Source organism: Sander vitreus, chromosome 23, assembly GCF_031162955.1.
Source record: "Sander vitreus isolate 19-12246 chromosome 23, sanVit1, whole genome shotgun sequence".
NCBI classification, from domain to species: domain Eukaryota; kingdom Metazoa; phylum Chordata; class Actinopteri; order Perciformes; family Percidae; genus Sander; species Sander vitreus.
This window is the reverse complement of record NC_135877.1, coordinates 22,173,400-22,195,899: the sequence shown is the minus strand read 5'-3', so window position 1 is coordinate 22,195,899 and position 22,500 is coordinate 22,173,400. Positions and strand designations below refer to the sequence as shown.

General features: G+C 45.2%; 1 protein-coding gene across 1 annotated transcript in view; it reads left to right on the top strand.

Annotated features, from left to right (window-relative positions):
* LOC144512459 (echinoderm microtubule-associated protein-like 6) overlaps positions 1-22,500 on the top strand; it is a gene marked incomplete at its 3' end in the record, with an annotated part of 122,210 nt that overhangs the window by 59,776 nt on the left and 39,934 nt on the right. Inside the window, exons 12-19 of the mRNA XM_078243228.1 lie at positions 310-519; positions 1,830-1,997; positions 4,243-4,349; positions 11,730-11,848; positions 12,976-13,268; positions 14,299-14,392; positions 19,003-19,103; positions 20,499-20,701. Coding sequence (XP_078099354.1) covers positions 310-519; positions 1,830-1,997; positions 4,243-4,349; positions 11,730-11,848; positions 12,976-13,268; positions 14,299-14,392; positions 19,003-19,103; positions 20,499-20,701 — 1,295 coding nt within the window. The remainder of the gene's footprint in view (positions 1-309; positions 520-1,829; positions 1,998-4,242; positions 4,350-11,729; positions 11,849-12,975; positions 13,269-14,298; positions 14,393-19,002; positions 19,104-20,498; positions 20,702-22,500) is intronic.

Below are 22,500 nucleotides of genomic sequence, written 5' to 3'. Positions count from 1 at the left end.
AGGAGAAGTTAACCCTCTCCTTGATGTCATGTTTATGGAGAAGGAGAACCAGGAAATGAGTCGGGGGGGAAATGCAACAATTTGAATTTAGGGCGGGAAAGTCGTCCCAGACAGTCAGATCCTGTTACTTGGCAAAGCAGCAAATACAAGCACTTTCATCAGTGGGTCATATGCTCACCATTGTTTTAACTCACTTTTCAATAGATAGGAACTTAACACACACACACACACACACACACACACACACACACACACACACACACACACACACACACACACACACACTGTCTCTCTGTCCATGTCCTGCAGTGGGGAAGCCGGTCGGTAAGGAGGAGATGAAAGGTCAGTGCTGGGCGTCCTGGAGCGGCGTCCTGGGCTCAGAGGTGGTGGGCATCTGGCCTAAATACTCCCATCTAACCGAGATCAACGCCGTGGACGCAAACCACGCTGCTGCTGTGCTGGTCACCGGGGACGACCTCGGCCTTGTTAAGCTCTTCCGCTTCCCCAGTCTGAGGAAAGGTCTCTACCTTTTTCTTTGTTTTTGTCTCTTTCGTACGTTTTTAAAGGGGAACTATGCAGTTTTTTTGTAGCTTAATTGACCTTAACTGAACAGCTTCAGAGTCATTGGAATGGTTATATGACTTTTTTCGGGTTGAATGGTGGTCGTCTCGCTCCCCCCTAGCGCCTGCGAGCTGAAAAACCACCCTCGCAACTTGTGTGTCTAGGGCTAACACCGCCTTCCCACTGGCAGCTGAAATCAGCTCCGTAATACGCAATACGCCCCCAGCGGACGTCGTACTACACCGTTGAAAAGCTTCGGAAGCGACTCACAGAAATGTCGGAGAGACTAGAAGGACTGCTAAGTGTCTGAACGTACGATTCTCTCTGACCTCTCTGATACAGATAGAAACAGAAAGGCTGCTGCGTGGAGAACAGCTGCCCAGGACGTCGACATGTCACGTCGGTTAAATGTCATATAGCGGAATAATGTCAATAGTTCGATGTCTGCTGCTAGCTAACCAATTAGCATTAGCAGGTTTGTTTACCAGTACCATAGGAACGCTGGGATTGTCAGATAGGAACCGTCCGTAGCCTTTCGCACTTTTTTCGCACCGCACTCGTTCGGACCCATTCGCATGCAGTCTGCGAATCTCCAGAGGAAATGAATGACTTCCGGTCGTTTCCAAGCCGTATCGGAGCTGATTTCAACTGCCAGTGGGAAGGCGGCGTAATTCCCGCCGACGCTTAATTGTGACAAATGCAGAGCCGGATTAACCATTAGGGCAACTGGTCACTTGCCCAGGGGCACAGGACATCTAAGGGGCCCTAGATGTGTGTGTGTGGTCCCTAGATATTATGTTAGATCACATAAACGCAGTCCTCACTTTCCCAATTATATGCGGATTTTTGCAACCCCTTCTATATATTACGTTAAATCACGTCAAAAACAGTGTCTGTAGCATCCTGCGCAGCGAGCGAGGACATGTAGGGACCCTCATTATGCTACCGTGGAAGTGTGGTGCTATTTCGAGCCTTGTTAGTGGTGTAGAAATAGAGATTTCTTATTACTTTACCAGTGCTCCGAAGACTAGCCTTATAAGCTAATCAGCGGTTTGCACTAGCTTGTTTCAAGCTAGAGACGCATTAGATTAGCATGAAAACACATCCCAGAGAACGGTTGACTCGGTACACGTGTTATTAACCCTCTAGGTTCATTTTGTCCTTTAAGAACATAACATAACAAATGGAATTTGCAAAACAGAGGTAATGTGTGACTTTTTGGAGCTGAGGAGCCAGTGATTCTGACTGCTCGCTCTTTTCTTTCCAAGGAGCAAAATTCAAGAAGTACATTGGTCACTCGGCCCATGTCACCAACGTGCGCTGGTCACATGACCTGCAGTGGGTGCTGACCACCGGTGGGGCCGACCACGCCCTCTTCCAGTGGAGGTTTCTGCCGGAGTCGGTAATGAACGGAGGACCGGATACCAACATACAAGGTGGGGAAACGCCAGAAAGAGTTTAATGTGCAGCCTTTCAGCCTGTTCTCAGGAACCATTCGTACATATAGCTATGCAAAATGAAGTTCGTAATTGGCGTGTATTCCACGTATTTATTACTGTCAGCAGCACACTGACTGCTGCTGTATAAGAGCGTGAAGATCCTCGTAGGGAGGAGGTCGGGGGGGAGGTTTGGGTCCTAAAACACAGAGCTTTAAAGAGGGGGGGAGCAGAGTTCATGTCCTGAAGAAGTTAAGGAGAAAACGCAAGACTTTCACCCAGGAAACAGGTGTTCATGTCCTGAAGAAGTTAAGGAGAAAACACAAGACTTTCACCCAGGAAACAGGTGTTCATGTCCTGGAGAAGTTAAGGAGAAAACACAAGACTTTCACCAGGAAACAGGTGTTCATGTCCTGGAGAAGTTAAGGAGAAAACACAAGACTTTCACCAGGAAACAGGTGTTCATGTCCTGAAGAAGTTAAGGAGAAAACACAAGACTTTCACCAGGAAACAGGTGTTCATGTCACAGGAGTACTACTTAAGGGGACAGGTGTTTTAATCCAAACCACAATACTTTTTTTCTAATCTTAATTAGTCATTTTGGTGTCTAATCTTAAGACAGTCGCTGCATGACGGTCACCTTTTGTCGGCTAAACTCAACTGTAGTCTAGTTGTTCCTATATCGATACCAGTATGCCTTATATCGCCCAGACTTAGATACTTCCTAATGTGCTGGTATCTTTGCCCAACGATGGCAAAAATAAAAAGGTTTTGTTGATAGTATCTATTCCATTACAGAAAAATGTACTACAGTATATCTAAGGAAGTTGAACTAATAAGTAGCTCTGCAGTGGACACTTTGGGTAGTAATAGTGCGTTCCATTTGTACTCGGAAGTCGGATTTCATAAAGTCATAAATGCCCCCTGACCTCGGATTTCTGAGCACAGGAATTTGGACAACCACGAGTACCCCAACCTCAAAATCCAACATGGCTGCCCCGTGCATCAACAGAAGTGAAAGCTGTAGTAACATACAGTTTATTAGCACTTCAGTCTTATCTGTGTCTCACTAAATCAGTTGTACATACAGTCCTGTCCAACGTCTATCTGTTGACATGTTGCTATAGTGTTCGTGAAACGCACAAAAAGTGATTCAAGGCCCTATCTTACACCCAGCGTCGCGCAGCACAAAGCCGGATGCAAGTGTCTTTGCTAGTTTAAAACCGACGCAATTTCCCATCCAGCGCCCGAGTAGTTTAAATAGCAAATGCACCTGCGCCCATCTTTGCGCCCATGGGCGTGCTGGTCTTACAGGGAGGTGTGTTCAGGTGCATTCTGGGCGTGCTGGTCTTACAGGGAGGTGTGTTCAGGTGCATTCTGGGCGTGCTGGTCTAACAGGGAGGTGTGTTCAGGTGCATTCTGGGCGTGCTGGTCTTACAGGGAGGTGTGTTCAGGTGCATTCTGGGCGTGCTGGTCTTACAGGGAGGTGTGTTCAGGTACATTCTGGGCGTGCTGGTCTTACAGGGAGGTGTGTTCAGGTGCATTCTGGGTGTATTGCTATCTTGAGGCAGTGGGAAGTGATGGCACCGTTGATCAACCATTGGTCTAAAGTCAATAACGGAGCATTTCATTGTTATTTTAACAGAGCATTAGTAAAATGCTCCTAGACTCGTGCACAGCACGTGCACACTATGCTTGTTACACACACAGGGACGCACAGCAGCACACACACACACACACACACACACACACACACATGCAGAAGATTACAAATACAAATATTACGGTGCAGATCCTCCATCATAACAGCAATGCTCCAAGGTCCAAACGCGCCTGGCTTTTAAAGGGAATGGGAGATGATCTCTGATTGGTTGATTGCATGTTACGCCCAAAACACACCTCTGATTAATGAAGACACTAAGGTCAACCCTTTTGAACCATGCGCCCGGCACACGGACCCTTTTTTCCGCCGTCAAACTAGCAAAAGTGGATTTGGACACGCCCTAAACACACCTGGGCCAGGTGTTCACGCCGTGTTCTTATATCGTTACAATAGGGCCCACAGTGTTTGTATGCCCATAACCAGCGTAAAGCATTGTTATCTACTGGTGTTGTTAACTTCTGAGTTCCGAGGTAAATGAAACGCACTATAATTTCGGTGTTTAACATTTGTTTGTATATCTCTGTGTCACTAAATGACTGGTTTAGATTAGTGAGTTGAGCAGAACTTGTGTCTCCTCTGCAGACGGTCACGGGGACTCTAACAGCGAGGAGTCGGACAGCGACGTGTCGGACGTCCCCGAGCTCGACTCAGACATCGAGCAGGAAACACAGATCCACTACGACAGACAGGTACGTCAGCTTGTTTCCCAGAGCGAGGCCCCGCCCAGCGCTGGAATGTAACTAAGTACATTTACTCCAGTACTGTACTTAAGTCCAAATGTTGAGGTACTTGTACTTTACTTGAGTGTTTTCTTTTCATGCCACTTTCTACTTCTACTCCGCTACATTTCAGAGAGAAATATTGTACTTTTTATCTGTTCCAGCTTTAGTTACTAGTTACTTTAGTTACTCCACTACATTCATCTGTTACAGCTTTAGTTACTAGTTACTTTACACATTAAGATTACTGCACACACAGATACACACACACACACACACACACACACACACACACACACACACACACACACACACACACACACACACACACACACACACACACACACAGACACACACACAGCACACGCACACTACACACACAGCACACACACACACACACACATACACACACACACACATACACACACACACACACACACACACACACAGCACACACACATACACACACACACACACACACATACACACACACACACACACACACACACACACAGACACACACACATACACACACACACACATACACACACACACACACACACAGCACACACACATACGCACATACGCACACACACACACACACACACACACACACAGACACACACATACACACACACACACACACACACAGATACACACACACACACACACACACACACACACACACACAAACACAGACACACACACACACATCTGACAGCTTTAGTTACTATTCTAAAGACACAAAACTCAAAACGATCATCACTTGTAACACAGACTGTCCAATGTTCAAAACATGACATCATTCATTCATATCTTTAAATACATCTTGCACAAACATTGGTTCAAAAACTAATGTATTGTGAAATACCACTGAACCGTTACTTCAGATCAGCCACACACAAGATACCTGTAGTTTCTCTGGGTCATCGTTCGTACAATCATTAAATATTGTAGTACAAAATAGGTGATACATGTTTCATTATGGTACTAGATGTAAATACATCCCTGTAAAAGTACTGCAGTAGTAGAGCGAATACTACAGACACAGCGGAATCATTGAACAAAACCTGAAATGTATTGATGAAAAACATAATACAGTACGATCACAACATAGGTTTATTTGAATCAAAGCAAAAATAATTAGCTACAAAATAGAAAAGACAGTACTGTAAAACATCAAATGCAGTATTCCTCAACTTGCTTGTACTGTAAAAAGCAAAACAAAGAAGTGATTACTGTACTTCTACATAGTATTCATCAACTCTGTCTTGTGGATTTGGCTGCAGGTTCTCATCTACATCGCAATTAGCCAAACATCTTGGAAAAAACCTTCGGGTTTGGCGATCAATGTGGTACGAGTATATATATGTATATGTATATGTATGTATACAGTATATATCTCAATCATCAGTAACGAGTTGGCAAAATTGGACAAGCAATTCCAAGGGCCTGCATGCATACAGTGCAGTACTGTCAATACTGTAAATAGTCTCAAAGGTGGTACATGGGACCATAGAAACAGTGTCTGATAAACAGTAGTACATTACAGTAAAGAATGATGATGAAATATTACATCCATAGATAATGTAGTCTAATTGGTACTGTCAGGGCACGCCCTCATACTCTGCTTCTGACTGGCTAGTAATCCTTACCTAGCTACTGTCAGGACACGCCCTCATACTCTGCTTCTGACTGGCTAGTAGTCCTTACCTAGGTACTGTCAGGGCACGCCCTCATACTCTGCTTCTGACTGGCTAGTAGTCCTTACCTAGGTACTGTCAGGACACGCCCTCATACTCTGCTTCTGACTGGCTAGTAGTCCTTACCTAGGTACTGTCAGGGCACGCCCTCATACTCTGCTTCTGACTGGCTAGTAGTCCTTACCTAGGTACTGTCAGGGCACGCCCTCATACTCTGCTTCTGACTGGCTAGTAGTCCTTACCTAGATACTGTCAGGACACGCCCTCATACTCTGCTTCTGACTGGCTAGTAGTCCTTACCTAGGTACTGAGCATGTGCGACTGCCAACAAAGATGTTCCAGCAGTGAGAGGTCTCACTCTGTAGCTAAAACAGAGACCTGAACACAGGGTGAAAAGAGGAGCTGCAGCAATGTGCAGTACAACAAAAATATAGTGTTTTTTGAAAATTAAACCACATAAACCTATTCTGGTACAACCTCTAAATACAATTATGAACCTGGAAATGAGCAGAATATGAGCTCTTTAATGGAGGCGCCACTGAATCATCTCCTCGTTCTTATTCCCGTCTGCAGCAGCACAGCTGGGCTCTGCTCTTATCTTTAATGCCAGCCGCCCGCCGCCAGTGTTGCAACAATGTGCTGCTCAGAGATAAAGCTCAAAGTGTGTGTGTGTGTGTGTGTGTGTCTGTGTGTGTGCGTGTGTGTGTGTGTGTGTGTGTGTGTGTGTGTGTGTGTGTGTATGCCAGACAAATAGAGAGAGAGCATGTCTGTTTATATTTCTCAGAAGCTCCCAAGCTTAAATGGAAAGAGCAGGAAAACTTATTATTATTATATTCCCTTATCCTTGGCATGCCTTCCTTCTCTTTTTGCCTATTTTCTTTCTTCTCTCTCTTCAGTTTTCCTCCGCCCCTTTATTTTCGTCCGTGCGGTCCAAATATCCCAACAACTATTCAATGGATTGCTGTGAAGACGTTCATGGTCCTCAGACGATAATCTTAGTATATTTTGTACCGATTTAGATTTAACTGTTCAACGCGAATATTTGACTTTTCACTCTTTTTTTTCCGCACAGACTATCAAACAATGTTTTATTGAGCTACCAGATATTTTAAAGAGGTTTGGTGGGACATTCAGGGTGACAAGGATGTTCACACAATAAAGGCCCTATTTTAACGATATAAGAACACGGCGTGAACACCTGGCCCAGGTGTGTTTAGGGCGTGTCCAAATCCACTTTTGCTAGTTTAACGGCGGAAAAAAGGGTCCGTGCGCTGGGCGCATGGTTCTAAAGGGTTGACCTTAGTGTCTTCATTAATCAGAGGTGTGTTTTGGGCGTAACATGCAATCAACCAATCAGAGATCATCTCCCATTCCCTTTAAAAGCCAGGCGCGTTTGGACCTTGGAGCATTGCTGTTATGATGGAGGATTTGCTCCATAATATTTGTATTTGTAATCTTCTGCATGTGTGTGTGCTGCTGTGCGTCCCTGTGTGTGTAACAAGCATAGTGTGCACGTGCTGTGCACGAGCCTAGGAGCATTTTACTAATGCTCTGTTAAAATAACAATGAAATGCTGCGTTATTGACTTTAGACCAGGTTGTTGTTGGTCAATGGTGCCATCACTTCCCACTGCCTCAAGATAGCAATACGCCCAGAATGCACCTGAACACACCTCCCTGTAAGACCAGCACGCCCAGAATGCACCTGAACACACCTCCCTGTAAGACCAGCACGCCCAGAATGCACCTGAACACACGTCCCTGTAAGACCAGCACGCCCAGAATGCACCTGAACACACCTCCCTGTAAGACCAGCACGCCCAGAATGCACCTGAACACACCTCCCTGTAAGACCAGCACGCCCATGGGCCACAGATGGGTGCAGGTGCATTTGCTATTTAAAAGACGCAGGCGCTGGATGGGAAACTGACAACTGCGTCTGTCTTAAACTAGCAAAGACACTTGCATCGGGCTTTTGCGCTGCGCCGGGTGCAGGATAGGTGCCCTAAGAGTAAACAAGCCAAGTTAGCCCTCGGAGCTAATACGTGCTAATGACCGGGGTTAATAAAATAAAGACAAAGACGCTGATAATCTGAACCATCTTCATCCAAGAAGGTTCAAGATGGTTCTTTCCTTTTAGATGATTATACAGTGAAGAGAAAAGTTGTGGAGAGAACAGGGAGTCAGTGAAATGGCCTATAACTCGCAGCACCATTCCACCGTGACCATGAAGCTCCAGAAAAATATGCAGTTTTGCAAAATGGAAAGCAGCGTGAAAGTAGAGCGCTGCCAGTCCCAAACCTGCCGGGAGAAAAGTCTCTCCCTGTGAACATCTCAGATGGCTGAAACCTGCCAGCTCCCCCTCAACACAGTCATTTGCATGAAAAATGAGCGGGCGTAGTCTCTGCTGAGGGCCAACACACTGCAGACTGTGTCCAGCTTCATTCTCCAACCAATAAAGAGAAACAGAGCACTGTTTTCCCTAGGTTTGGGAAGCATTAGGTGCACATATTTGGCAGGGGCTTTTAGGGATCCCGCTTTAAAGCCTAACTCTCGCCAAAACGCAACCTAGAGTCTTTATGTGAATGGACCCGAGTCTAAGTTTCGTTTAAAACATAATTAGGACGTAATCGCCACTTTTAAGATTGACCGTATTCTCGTTTCCGGTCAAATGGCCGAAATGAATGAGCGAGCTAGGGGCACCTCTATGATTAGTAGCATTAAAATCTCTTAAAACACTAAGGCCCTCATTTATGAAACGTGCGTACGACCTAAAACAGGCGTAGGACGGGCGTACGCCGATTCCTACGCAAAGCAAGGCATTTATCAATTTGAACGTGACCGTAGGCTGCGATAAAATCTCACGTCTTGTCTGAACTCGTGTACGCAAGTTTTTGAGTCAGTGTGGACTTGCGGTGCAGCATATAATCAGTTTAACAGGAGAAATCATCAGTTGATCACGTATTAACAATGGCAGATCTGGCTCTTTTAGAGGTCCTCTGTACGCCGGTAACAGTGCACATGTACGCGCACGGGCCACGGTGGAGCACTCCATCGGATTGATTAAGGGCAGATGGCTCTGGCTTGCATCAGCGGGGGGGACCCTACTATACGTGCCAGAAAAAGTCAGCAACATTGTTTTAGCCTGTGGGGTTCTGGAGCCAGATGACCCGATGCCCAGAGAGAGTCCAGCACAGCCCCAACTGGGGCTATATGAATGAGACAGGCTATAATTCCTCGCTATTAAAAGGTATAGTGTTATGTTTGGCAATGATAGCCACTCAATACAGGAAACATGACAATGCACAACATTTTTATTTATTCTTCAGGTTTTCGCTTCTCTTTTAAAGTGTCGTTAATGGCCACAAGTGAACGATTCATTTCTGCCATTGACCGAGTTATTTCGGCTTGTTTTTCCAGCCCCTCTGCTGTCAGGAGACAGGGTCGGGGTGGTGGTCCAGCACGGCGGGGTGGAGGACACGCTTTCTCCCTCACAGCTGTTGCCTGGCTCTGACTCATGAAAAAAACACGAGTAAAATAAAAGACACTGCATAAACTCCACTACTATTTAAATATACGTAAACCATGTTGGCCTAAGAGATTGCAATATGAGCCTGTATTACTATTAGGACTATTGCATACATATGTCAAGGATGTATAAATTAAATAAACTTCAGCTGGAGTCTGATTTACCACAGCAACACTGTTGATCTCTTTCTATTCCACATTCTTTCTACAGCCTTTAATAACAGCTTTCAGGCTGCCAAATCTACACACGTTAGTGCAAATAAACCTGAGATATCAGGGTTTCAAGTGCTGCTTCTTAGCCGGATTACGTCATGCCATGTCGTAAATTGTAGGGGTGAGACCTCAAATGAAGGCTTGTAACAGGGAGGAGAGTAACAGGGAGGAACGTAACAGGGAGGAACGTAACAGGGAGGAGAGTAACAGAGAGGAGAGTAACAGGAGGAGAGTAACAGGGAGGAGAGTAACAGAGAGGAGAGTAACAGGGAGGAGAGTAACAAAGAGGAGAGTAACAGGGAGGAGAGTAACAGAGAGGAGAGTAACAGAGAGGAGAGTAACAGAAAGGAGAGTAACAAAGAGGAGAGTAACAGGGAGGAGAGTAACAGAGAGGAGAGTAACAGGGAGGAGAGTAACAAAGAGGAGAGTAACAGGGAGGAGAGTAACAGAGAGGAGAGTAACAGGGAAGAGAGTAACAGGGAGGAGAGTAACAGGGAGGAGAGTAACAGAAAGGAGAGTAACAAAGAGGAGAGTAACAGGGAGGAGAGTAACAGAGAGGAGAGTAACAGGGAAGAGAGTAACAAAGAGGAGAGTAACAGGGAGGAGAGTAACAGAGAGGAGAGTAACAGAGAGGAGAGTAACAGAGAGGAGAGTAACAGAAAGGAGAGTAACAAAGAGGAGAGTAACAGGGAGGAGAGTAACAGAGAGGAGAGTAACAGGGAAGAGAGTAACAAGGAGGAGAGTAACAGGGAAGAGAGTAACAGGGAGGAGAGTAACAGGGAAGAGAGTAACAAAGAGGAGAGTAACAGGGAGGAGAGTAACAGAGAGGAGAGTAACAGGGAAGAGAGTAACAGGGAGGAGAGTAACAGGGAGGAGAGTAACAGAGAGGAGAGTAACAGAAAGGAGAGTAACAAAGAGGAGAGTAACAGAGAGGAGAGTAACAGGGAGGAGAGTAACAGAGAGGAGAGTAACAGAGAGGAGAGTAACAGAGAGGAGAGTAACAGAGAGGAGAGTAACAGGGAGGAGAGTAACAGAGAGGAGAGTAACAGAGAGGAGAGTAACAGAGAGGAGAGTAAAGATGGAAAGCTCCAAAAGCTTAGTTCCATATATGCACGGATAATGTATTGTTTTGTCGTTAGTGAAAACAATATTAACCTTGTAGTTGAAGGCGCCCCTAGCTCTCTCATTCAGAAGGCCATTTGACCGAAAACGAGAATACGGTCAATCTTAAAAGTGGCGTTTCCGTCCTAAATATGCTTTTAAACGAAAGTTTGACTCAGGTCCATTCACAAAAAGACCCTAGGTTGCAATTTAAACGCTTTAAACAGACATTAAAGTGTTCTCAGTTCAAACTTCTTCTTGAATTTAAACCATATAAAAGGAAATCGTCTCCAGCTTTCTTTTATTGAACAAATTAAACATATTGAATATAAAAAGCAGCACTAAAAAAAAGTGACTTTCTACTATCTCTTCCGCGATATGTCGCAGCCTTTTCGCGGTGTATATATTGCGCCGGTTGATATCGAGATGCCGATAAAGAAACAATATATTGTGCAGTCCTAACTTACACATCTTTTTGGACTGTTATTATCTCCATATCTGTGTCTAAAACGTTAAATAAATAAATAAATAACCATTAAAAAAGCATATAGACAAAAAAATTCCCAAAGAAGTCAACCGATTTGTTGCATGTAAACATGAATATTAGTGGAATGTTCTCTTTCATTAGCTGCGTAAACAGCTTAGAGGAATATGGTCTTTTACATAGTAAGAGCAAAAAAAGGAATATTATGTGCATGTAAATGTAATAGCACTTTTGTGTGTGTGTGTGTGTGTGTGTGTGTGTGTGTGTGTGTGTGTGTGTGTGTGTGTGTGTGTGTGTGTGTGTGTGTGTGTGTGTTCTGCAGGTGTATAAGGAGGACCTGCCTCAGTTGCAGCAGCAGAGCAGAGAGAAGAAACAGCAGGTCGGCTCTCTGAAGAGACAGAGAGGACCGGACCAGGGCCTCCGGCTGCAGTTTGTGCACGGGTAACACGTCCACGTTTGTCAGCGTTACATCGCCTCTTTCAGACATGCATGTCTTTACATAAAATGCAATGTCAGTTTAACACAGTCAGTCTTATGTCTTAATTAGTGCCTGAATGTTTTTTTACGTAAAAGAAAAGGACCATGAACATGAAAGCCTGGAACTCAAGGTTTGGTTTTATCTGCAATTTAGATTTAGCAAACACGTTATGGTAGCCAATCACAAAATAAAAGCAAATATGAGTCTGGAAAGCATCAAACATGCATTTTAGATGAAGGAGATGAGAGTATATCCAGTTGTTCCTCGTGCCCGTTTGCTCAGCGCCGTTAAATAGCATGTACGGGATGCAGGAGGTTGCAACCCGGAAGTTATTGGAAACAAACAATGGGATTGGCTCTATCACTAATACAGATATTATACATGTATTTATACAATCAATGGGTGTATTAAAAGGGGAAAGAGGCCACAGAGGCTGCGTTGTACCCTGTCAGTTTTTTTCATAAATTATCGAGCACTTATGTTTCAGACTGCAATACACAAACATTATAATCAGGCAATGAGTTTTAAATGGACCACAAACGGTGTGTGTGTGTGTGTGTGTGTGTGTGTGTGTGTGTGTGTGTCTGTCTGTCTGTCTGTCTGCCTGTCTGTCTGCGCATCTGTGTGTGTGTGTGTGTGTGTGTGTGTGTGTGTGTGTGTGTGTGTGTGTGTGTGTGTGTGTCTGTCTGTCTGTCTGCCTGTCTGTCTGCGCGTCTGTGTGTGTGTGTGTGTCTGCGCATGTCCATGTGTGTGTGTGTGTGTGTGTGTGTGTGTGTGTGTGTGTGTGTGTGTGTGTGTGTGTGTCGGTCGGTCTGTCTGTCTGTGTGTCTGTCATTCTGTGTCTGTCTGTCTGTCTGTCTGTCTGTGTCTGCACGTATCTGTGTGTGTGTGTGTGTGTCTGTCTCTGTCTGTCTGCCTGTCTGTCTGCGCGTCTGTGTGTGTGTGTGTGTGTGTGTGTCTGTGCATGTACATGTGTGTGTGTGTGTGTGTGTCTGTGTGTCTGTCATTCTGTGTCTGTCTGTCTCTGTGTCTGTCTGTGTCTGTGTGTGTGTCTGTCTGTCTGCCTGTCTGTCTGACTGTGTGCGTGCAGGTACCGTGGTTACGACTGCAGGAACAACCTGTTCTACACTCAGGGCGGGGAGGTGCTGTACCATGTGGCGGCAGTGGGCGTGGTCTACAACCGGCAGCTGCACAGCCAGCGCTTCTACCTGGGCCACGACGACGACATCCTGAGCCTCAGCATGCACCCGCTGAAGGACTACGCTGCTACGGGACAGGTGGGCAGGGACCCGTCCGTCCACGTGTGGGACGTCCAGACTCTCAAGTGTCTCTCGTTGCTCCGAGGTTTCCACCAGAGAGGAGTGTGTGCTCTGGACTTCTCAGGTAACCACCTGCGTGTGTGTCAACATCTGTCTTTATGAGGACCAGCGGTGGAAGAAGTATTCAGATGCTTTATTACTTTAGTAAAAGTACCAATACCACAGTGTAAAAATACTCTGTTACAAGTAAAAGTCCTGCATTGAAAATGTTTGTTAAAGTCTGTAAGTCTCGTCAGGAAAATGTAGTTAAAGTATTAAAAGTAAAGAAGAATCCTCATATTTTAGAAAGTGGAAAGGATCCAAACAGTCCTAACGTCACACACACACACACACACACACACACACACACACACACACACACACACACAGTAGAAAGTGTGAAGGATCAACCAGTTGTGTGTTTAATGGTCTGATCATCTCAGCTGGACTTGTAGCCGTTATATTGTTGGCTAGTTTACTTTAGAATAAAACTTTTAAAGCTTTTATAAACTACATGTGTTCTGTGTGCAGGAATCTGAATGTGTAAAGTAACTAGTAACTAAAGTAACTAGTAACTAAAGCTGGAACAGATGAATGTAGTGGAGTAACTAAAGTAACTAGTAACTAAAGTAACTAGTAACTAAAGCTGGAACAGATGAATGTAGTGGAGTAACTAAAGTAACTAGTAACTAAAGCTGGAACAGATGAATGTAGCGGAGTAACTAAAGTAACTAGTAACTAAAGCTGGAACAGATGAATGTAATGGAGTAAAAAGTACAATATTTCTCTCTGAAATGTAGTGGAGTAGAAGTAGAAAGTGGCATGAAAAGAAAAGACTCACGTAAAGTACAAGTACCTCAACTTTTGGACTCAACTACAGTACTGGAGTAGATGTACTTAGTTACATTCCACCACTGATGAGGGTTGATTTAAAGTGAGGACATTCATACTCTATTCCCCAGATTGCTCACTTTTCAGCCTTCAAGTCGATGTGCATTGCTCCATTTTGTCACTCTGTCCAATACTTTGATCCGGAGTGAAATCTTTCGCCAGCTCGGCGCCAGTTTACCTAAGTAATTAAATCAAAACATTTCCTCTCTGTGTTCCTGATGCAGCTGATGGAAAGAGTCTGGTGTCAGTGGGGGTGGATGACGGACATTCGATTGTCGTCTGGGACTGGAAGAGAGGAGAGAAACTCGCAACTGCCAGGTACTGTCAGAACTATCACTACTCTAAACTACTGCCAGGTACTGTCAGAACTATCACTACTCTAAACTACTGCCAGGTACTGTCAGAACTATCACTACTCTAAACTACTGCCAGGTACTGTCAGAACTATCACTACTCTAAACTACTGCCAGGTACTGTCAGAACTATCACTACTCTAAACTACTGCCAGGTACTGTCAGAACTATCACTACTCTAAACTACTGCCAGGTACTGTCAGAACTATCACTACTCTAAACTACTGCCAGGTACTGTCAGAACTATCACTACTCTAAACTACTGCCAGGTACTGTCAGAACTATCACTACTCTAAACTACTGCCAGGTACTGTCAGAACTATCACTACTCTAAACTACTGCCAGGTACCGTCAGAACTATCACTACTCTAAACTACCGCCAGGTACCGTCAGAACTATCACTACTCTAAACTACCGCCAGGTACTGTCAGAACTATCACTACTCTAAACTACTGCCAGGTACTGTCAGAACTATCACTACTCTAAACTACTGCCAGGTACTGTCAGAACTATCACTACTCTAAACTACTGCCAGGTACTGTCAGAACTATCACTACTCTAAACTACTGCCAGGTACTGTCAGAACTATCAGTACTCTAAACTACTGCCAGGTACTGTCAGAACTATCACTACTCTAAACTACTGCCAGGTACTGTCAGAACTATCACTACTCTAAACTACTGCCAGGTACTGTCAGAACTATCACTTCTCTAAACTACTGCCAGGTACTGTCAGAACTATCACTACTCTAAACTACTGCCAGGTACTGTCAGAACTATCACTACTCTAAACTACCGCCAGGTACTGTCAGAACTATCACTACTCTAAACTACCGCCAGGTACCGTCAGAACTATCACTACTCTAAACTACCGCCAGGTACCGTCAGAACTATCACTTCTCTAAACTACCGCCAGGTACTGTCAGAACTATCACTACTCTAAACTACTGCCAGGTACTGTCAGAACTATCACTACTCTAAACTACTGCCAGGTACTGTCAGAACTATCACTACTCTAAACTACCGCCAGGTACTGTCAGAACTATCACTACTCTAAACTACCGCCAGGTACTGTCAGAACTAGCACTACTCTAAACTACTGCCAGGTACTGTCAGAACTATCAGTACTCTAAACTACTGCCAGGTACTGTCAGAACTATCACTACTCTAAACTACTGCCAGGTACTGTCAGATCTATCACTTCTCTAAACTACTGCCAGGTACTGTCAGAATTATCACTACTCTAAACTACTGCCAGGTACTGTCAGAATTATCACTACTCTAAACTACTGCCAGGTACTGTCAGAATTATCACTACTCTAAACTACTGCCAGGTACTATCAGATTTTGTTAAGATTGCGGTTTCGACCCAGAACACAGAGATACCACACGAGACACAGAGTAACAAGTTCATGTTGTTTTAATGAATAGGTCTGTACTTAGTGATATCAAGGTCAGCAGAGACAGGGCTAGATAGCTTCAGGCCTGGACGGAGGCTCGAGGTGGGCAGGCAGCGGAAAATCCAGGATGTCTCTCTGCAGAATCCGAGCGTGGAAGGTGGCAAGGGCAGAGCGGCGAGGAGCAGGCAGAACAGCTGACACCGGCAGGAACGCAGCAGGACTTGATGCGAGTCTGAACAGAGAAGCAGAGAATCAGCAAAAGCACAAGGAATACAGGTCTAAGAAAAACTAGAACGAACAAAGTCAAAACACTGAGCCAAGTTACCACACTGGTGGATGTAACATTCTGGCGCCGATGAGGAGATCAGCCCGGGTATAAGTACTGCAGAGGTGAATCATGGAATTAGACGTAGCTGTGCAGGTACAGTTAATTGAACGGCCATGCCCCTTACCCACTTCCTCGAAGTCAAGCCCCTTGACCTACTTTCAACTATCAGTACTCTAAACTACTGCCAGGTACTGTCAGAACTATCAGTACTCTAAACTACTGCCAGGTACTGTCAGAACTATCAGTACTCTAAACTACTGCCAGGTACTGTCAGAACTATCACTACTCTAAACTACTGCCAGAAAATAACAGTAGTTTACTTACCCAAAAATAACAGTTTCTGTCCACTTACCCAATAATGTATTCTTTCTAAGAGCAAGTGTATAACTGTTATACAACTGTTATACAACTGTAATTATTATTATTATTATTATTATTATTATTATTATCTCTGTTGCTATCTACTCAAGATAAGATTTATATTTTGAAATCCTGCATTGTTATTTAATGTGGGATTTGTTTTAAAAATATAATTATTGGGTGCCCGGTTAGCTCAGTTGGCAGAGCAGGCGCCCATATAGAGAGGTTTATTCCTCGACGCAGCGGGCCAGGGTTCGACTCCCACTTGCGGCCCTTTGCTGCATGTCATTCCCCCCTCTCTCTCCCCTTTAATGTCTTCAGCTGTCCTGTCAAAATCTAATTATGACTATTTTATTTAATGTTTGTTATTTAGTAGTTATGAGTAACTTTTGATAAGTTGACACATCTGTTCTGCACAGTTTATAGAAATAAAGGAATATTCTTCACTCATTTGTCTGCAGCTCAATCGGTTAAAAGTGTACTTCAAAGTACTGTTAGTATTTACTGTTTGGGTACTGTTGGAGGAATTCTGTCCAAATAAGGTCCTAATGCCTGTCAAAGCTGACTCCAATTTATTAATTCCCGTGCTTTCTTTCATTGGACTTAAGTCAGAACACAAGGATCAATCTGAGACGAAGAGTTTACTGAGTCCAGATAAGGGTTACAAACAGCTGTGGGTTCGCAAACAGCATCTAAAGTCGCTTTTCCATCACGTGGTACCTGCTCGACTCGCCTTTTTTGGTTTTCCATTACGAAAAAAAGTCCCTGGTACTTGCTAACAGGTACTTTATTTAGTACCACCTCAGTCGAGGTTCCCAGCGAGCTGAGGCGATACCAAAAGGTGACGTGAAAGCGACAGACGGGGGCGTCCTGAACAAACCTGCTATGTTTAAATAGTTCATCCAGCTGTGTTTCTTTCTGCTGCCTCCAGCTTCATTTGAAACTAAATGTGTCTTCTGACAACAACACACCTTCCACGTTCTGTGTGTCGCGTTAGGTCACGGCAGTTTCCTGCGGCGCCTCTTGTTTTCCAGTTCTGCGGAGGCTCCAGGCAGAGCTTTCGCCGTAGCCACGTACACACACACGTGGCCGGCTCGACGCACACACCAGCACACAAGTATAAACATCAGGCCACTTACACAGGCTACGGAGAAAGCTCTGCGTGGAGCCTCCACAGAACTGGAAAACAAGCTCATGTGGCCTGATGTTTATACTTGTTCGCTGGTGTTTGCGTCGAAACGGCGTATAACGACCAGCCACGCTGAGGCGGTACTAACATCTGCAACGGAAAACGGACGCACAGTGTGTCGAGTCGAGTCGAGTAGAGTCGAGCAGGTACCATGTGATGGAAAAACGCCATAAGTTTCCCTAGCAACAGACATTAAGTCAGAGCTCGGTCCACCAAGATCTCGTCTGAAAATGAACTCTGATCTGTTCTCTCCCTCAAGCTTTCCTGCAGTAGCACAAAAACAACATGAAAGAGCAGAAAGTCCGCATGGGATAGTAAGACATACAGTATATGCATTTAATTATCCCAAATTTAAATGTTTAATTAACTCATGCAGCATTTGGTTTCATGTCAATTATCCACTTTTCCTAATTTCTGTCAAAAATCGTTCTATGTCTCAAAACATGTCACTGAATACATTTCCTGAACAATATCAAACTATTGCTCTTTTCCTGTAGGATCTGCTTCATTGTTATAGCTTATTGCCAGGTACCTGTCTCTTCCATGTATAGCTTTCTCACTGTTCTCTAGCTACCTCACAGCAGAGTTGTGTTTACTAATTTCAGTCCCTACTAAGGTTACAGTAACAGCTTCAATTTATCAGGGAAGGTTGTAGAAGAGGAAACTCATGCTGTGCTTCATACTGTACATGTGTTAGTATGCTATGGAGACAGTTGATCCAGGCAGGATGACTTTTATCTTTTTAACATTGGATTTCACTGCAGGGACCAATCCATTTTCATATCCTCTCGCCATCTACCTTTCCCCAATCTCCCGTTTGTTTCAAAGTGTGTCTCACTTCTGCATCGGTCAGAGCCAGCTTGGTCCACTGAGGGTGACCACGTTTCGCTACTTTAAGCCCACGCCGTACCTGGCGCGGGTCAACACGGGCCTGTACAAACGCATGCGCTGGAACATGGAGAGACTCCGAGACGAGCAGCAGACAGATGAAGAGAGCGATCCTGTGTCTTCTTCTTTTTTTAGACAGAAACTGTTATCTTCCCACACACACACACCAAGGTCGGGGCCTCCGTGTGGTGCAACTTCCTCTTCCGTTCTCGCAACCTTTGAACAATGCACCTCTACGCCACAAAAGCCTAAACTATTTTTTTGACTTAAACCTAACTTTCTGTGCATCAGAGGTCACCCGGAGTACTTTTAACCACTTCCTCAATGACTAACACAGCTCTTTTGCAATGAGCACATACACACATATCCTCTTTTAAGTGTGTCCTACTACTTTTGTCTCCTTTTCTGCAGAGGTCATAAGGAGAAGATCTTTGTGGTGAAGTGTAATCCCCTACTGATGGACAAACTGGTCACGGTGGGAATCAAACACATCCAGTTCTGGCAACATGCAGGTAAAACTACACTCTGGCTTTAATATCTCAGAATAACTGCTGCAGGGTCAGAAATGTACCTAAATACACTCTTGTTACTGCAACAAAGGAGTCTTTGGGAATCTGGACACACGAAAGATAGCACTGACAGTATTTTCTTTGTTATGTTAAATTCCCAATATGCTCACCGTCACCGTACATACATTTATAATCCATTGTCTTTTGCTGCAACAGCCGGCGTCCCAAAAGAGACAATTAAAAATGAATCTAAAGCAGACATTTCTGTGAGTTTTCTTCCTCGGGGGTAAAACAGGAGATTTAGGCTACATTAACATCGCTACGTTTTGGTTTGAAAAGGAATATCTTCTGCTATGTTTCCCCCTCTCGTTCCCCCTGCTCTGGTGTTTCCCCCTCTCGTTCCCCCTGCTCTGGTGTTCCCCCTCTCATTCCCCCTGCTCTGGTGTTTCCCCCTCTCATTCCCCCTGCTCTGGTGTTCCCCCCTCTCATTCCCCCCTGCTCTGGTGTTCCCCCCTCTCATTCCTCCTGCTCTGGTGTTTCCCCTCTCATTCCCCCCCTGCTCTGGCGTTCCCCCTCTCATTCCCCCCTGCTCTGGTGTTCCCCCCTCTCATTCCCCCTGCTCTGGTGTTTCCCCCTCTCATTCCCCCCTGCTCTGGTGTTTCCCCCCTCTCATTCCCCCTGCTCTGGTGTTTCCCCCTCTCATTCCCCCTGCTCTGGCGTTTCCCCCCTCTGATTCCCCCTGCTCTGGTGTTCCCCCCTCTCATTCCCTCTTGCTCTGGTGTTCCCCCCTCTCATTCCCCCTGCTCTGGTGTTTCCCCCTCTCATTCCCTCTTGCTCTGGTGTTCCCCCCTCTCATTCCCCCTGCTCTGGTGTTTCCCCCCTCTCATTCCCCCCTGCTCTGGTGTTTCCTCCCTCTCATTCCTCCTGCTCTGGTGTTCCCCCCTCTCATTCCCCCTGCTCTGGCGTTTCCCCCTCTCATTCCCCCTGCTCTGGTGTTTCCCCCTCTCATTCCCCCTGCTCTGGCCCAGTATACCAGACTGTTGATGAGATATGAGGTTAGGGCGTGTTAGTTTAAACAGAGATTAGTTCTTCTACTGGAGAGAAAAACATTTGGTGCACCGAGATCACTTTTGGCTCAAAACTTTACGCTTAAAAACCAAAACGTTCATGTCGGTAGATGCTTTTTTGATGCTTTTTTGGCACTTTTTTGTAGCTTTCAACACTTTTAACGCTCTCTTGCGAAGGTAAAATGAAACCAGAAGCCAGTAAAACCAGTCAAAGACTGTTTTTTACACTTCTTTTGACGCTTTCGACATTTTGAACACCCTTTTTGATGGTTTCTTTGACGCTTTCGATGAAAGTAGCGTCTGATCGAGTGCTTCTCTGTCCGTCCTCCAGGTGGCGGTCTGACCTACAGGCGCGGTGTGTTCAGGAGCGCGGGCCGGCCGGAGACCATGATGTCGGTGTGCTACGGCCGCAGCGAGGCGCTGGTGTTCTCCGGCGCCGCCACGGGAGACGTTTACATCTGGAAGGAAGCGCTGCTGCTGAAAACAGTCAAAGCTCACGACGGACCGGTGTTCGCCATGTTCTCCCTTGACAAGGTGTGTGTGTGTGTGTGTGTGTGTGTGTGTGTGTGTGTGTGTGTGTGTTGTGTGTCTGTGTTGTGTGTGTGTTTGCGTCTGTGCGTAGTGTGTAGTGTGTGTGTAGTGAGGCAGTGCGTAGTGTGTAGTGTGTGTGTAGTGTGTAGTGTGTATGTAGTGTGTAGTGTGAAGTGTGTAGTGTGTGCGTAGTTTGTAGTGTGTGCGTAGTGTGAAGTGTGTAGTGTGTGCGTAGTGTGAAATGTGAAGTGTGTAGTGTGAAGTGTGTAGTGTGTGCGTAGTTTAGTGTGTGTGTGTAGTGTGTGCGTAGTGTGTAGTGTGTGCGTAGTTTAGTGTGTGTGTAGTGTGTGCGTAGTGTGAAGTGTGTAGTGTGTGCGTAGTGTGAAGTGTGTAGTGTGTGCATTGTGAAGTGTGTAGTGTGTGCGTAGTGTGTAGTGTGTGCGTAGTGTGAAATGTGAAGTGTGTAGTGTGAAGTGTGTAGTGTGTGCGTAGTTTAGTTTGTGTGTGTAGTGTGTGCGTAGTGTGTAGTGTGTGCGTAGTATGTAGTGTGTGCGTAGTGTGTAGTGTGTGCGTAGTGTGAAATGTGAAGTGTGTAGTGTGAAGTGTGTAGTGTGTGCGTAGTTTAATGTGTAGTGTGTAGTGTGTGCGTAGTGTGTAATGTGTAGTGTGTAGTGTGTGCATAGTGTGCGTAGTGTGTAGTGTGTGCGTAGTGTGAAGTGTGTAGTGTGTGCATTTAGTGTGTAGTGTGTGCGTAGTGTGAAGTGTGTAGTGTGTGTGTAGTGTGTGCAGTGTGTGTGTAGTGTGTAGTGTGTAGTGTGTAGTGTGTGTGTAGTGTGTAGTGTGTAGTGCGTAGTGTGTGTAGTGTGTAGTGTGCGTAGTGTGTAGTGTGTGAGTGTGTAGTGTGTGTGTAGTGTGTGAGTGTGTGCGTAGTGTGTAGTGTGTGCATTGTGTGTAGTGTGTAGTGTGAAGTGTGTAGTGTGTGCTTAGTTTAGTGTGTGTGAAGTGTGAAGTAGTGTGTAGTTTGAAGTGTGTGCGTAGTGTGAAGTGTGTAGTGTGTGCGTAGTGTGCGTAGTGTGTAGTGTGTGCATTGTGTGTAGTGTGTAGTGTGAAGTGTGTAGTGTGTGCGTAGTGTGTAGTGTGTGCGTAGTGTGTAGTGTGAAGTGTGTGGTGTGTGCGTAGTGTGTAGTGTGTGCGTAGGGGTGTAGGGTGTAGTGTGTGCGTAGTGTGAAGTGTGTAGTGTGTGTGTAGTGTGTAGTGTGTACGTAGTGTGAAGTGTGTAGTGTGTGTGTAGTGTGTGCGTAGTGTGAGCGTAGTGTGTAGTGTGTGTGTAGTGTGTAGTGTGTAGTGTGTAGTGTGAAGTGTGTAGTGTGTGTGTAGTGTGTAGTGTGTGCGTAGCGACTGGGCCCAAATGCTCCGCCTACACTAACGACTTGACGTTTCTCGACTGACTCCTGTCGCCGTGAAGAAACAGCAGTTCTCCTCTGAGCTCCCCGCTGTCATTATGACTTCTGTTTCCCATAATTATGACTTACTAATTAATGGTTATGACTCACCTTCTCATAATTACACCTCGAAGATCTCATAACAGGTGTTCCAGTGAATTCTGTGACCTGATTTCAGCTTTATTCCCGCTGTCTGTCACACGGAGTTGCATGCTTTGTGTTAGCTCGTATCATGCTTTAATGTCTACTTCTTTTTCATTGGCTAGAATTAAAAAGGCTCCGACTGGTGTTGCTGTCTTCTGGTTTTATTCTACTGTCTTCTGGTTTTATTCTACTGTCTTCTAGTTTTATTCTACTGTC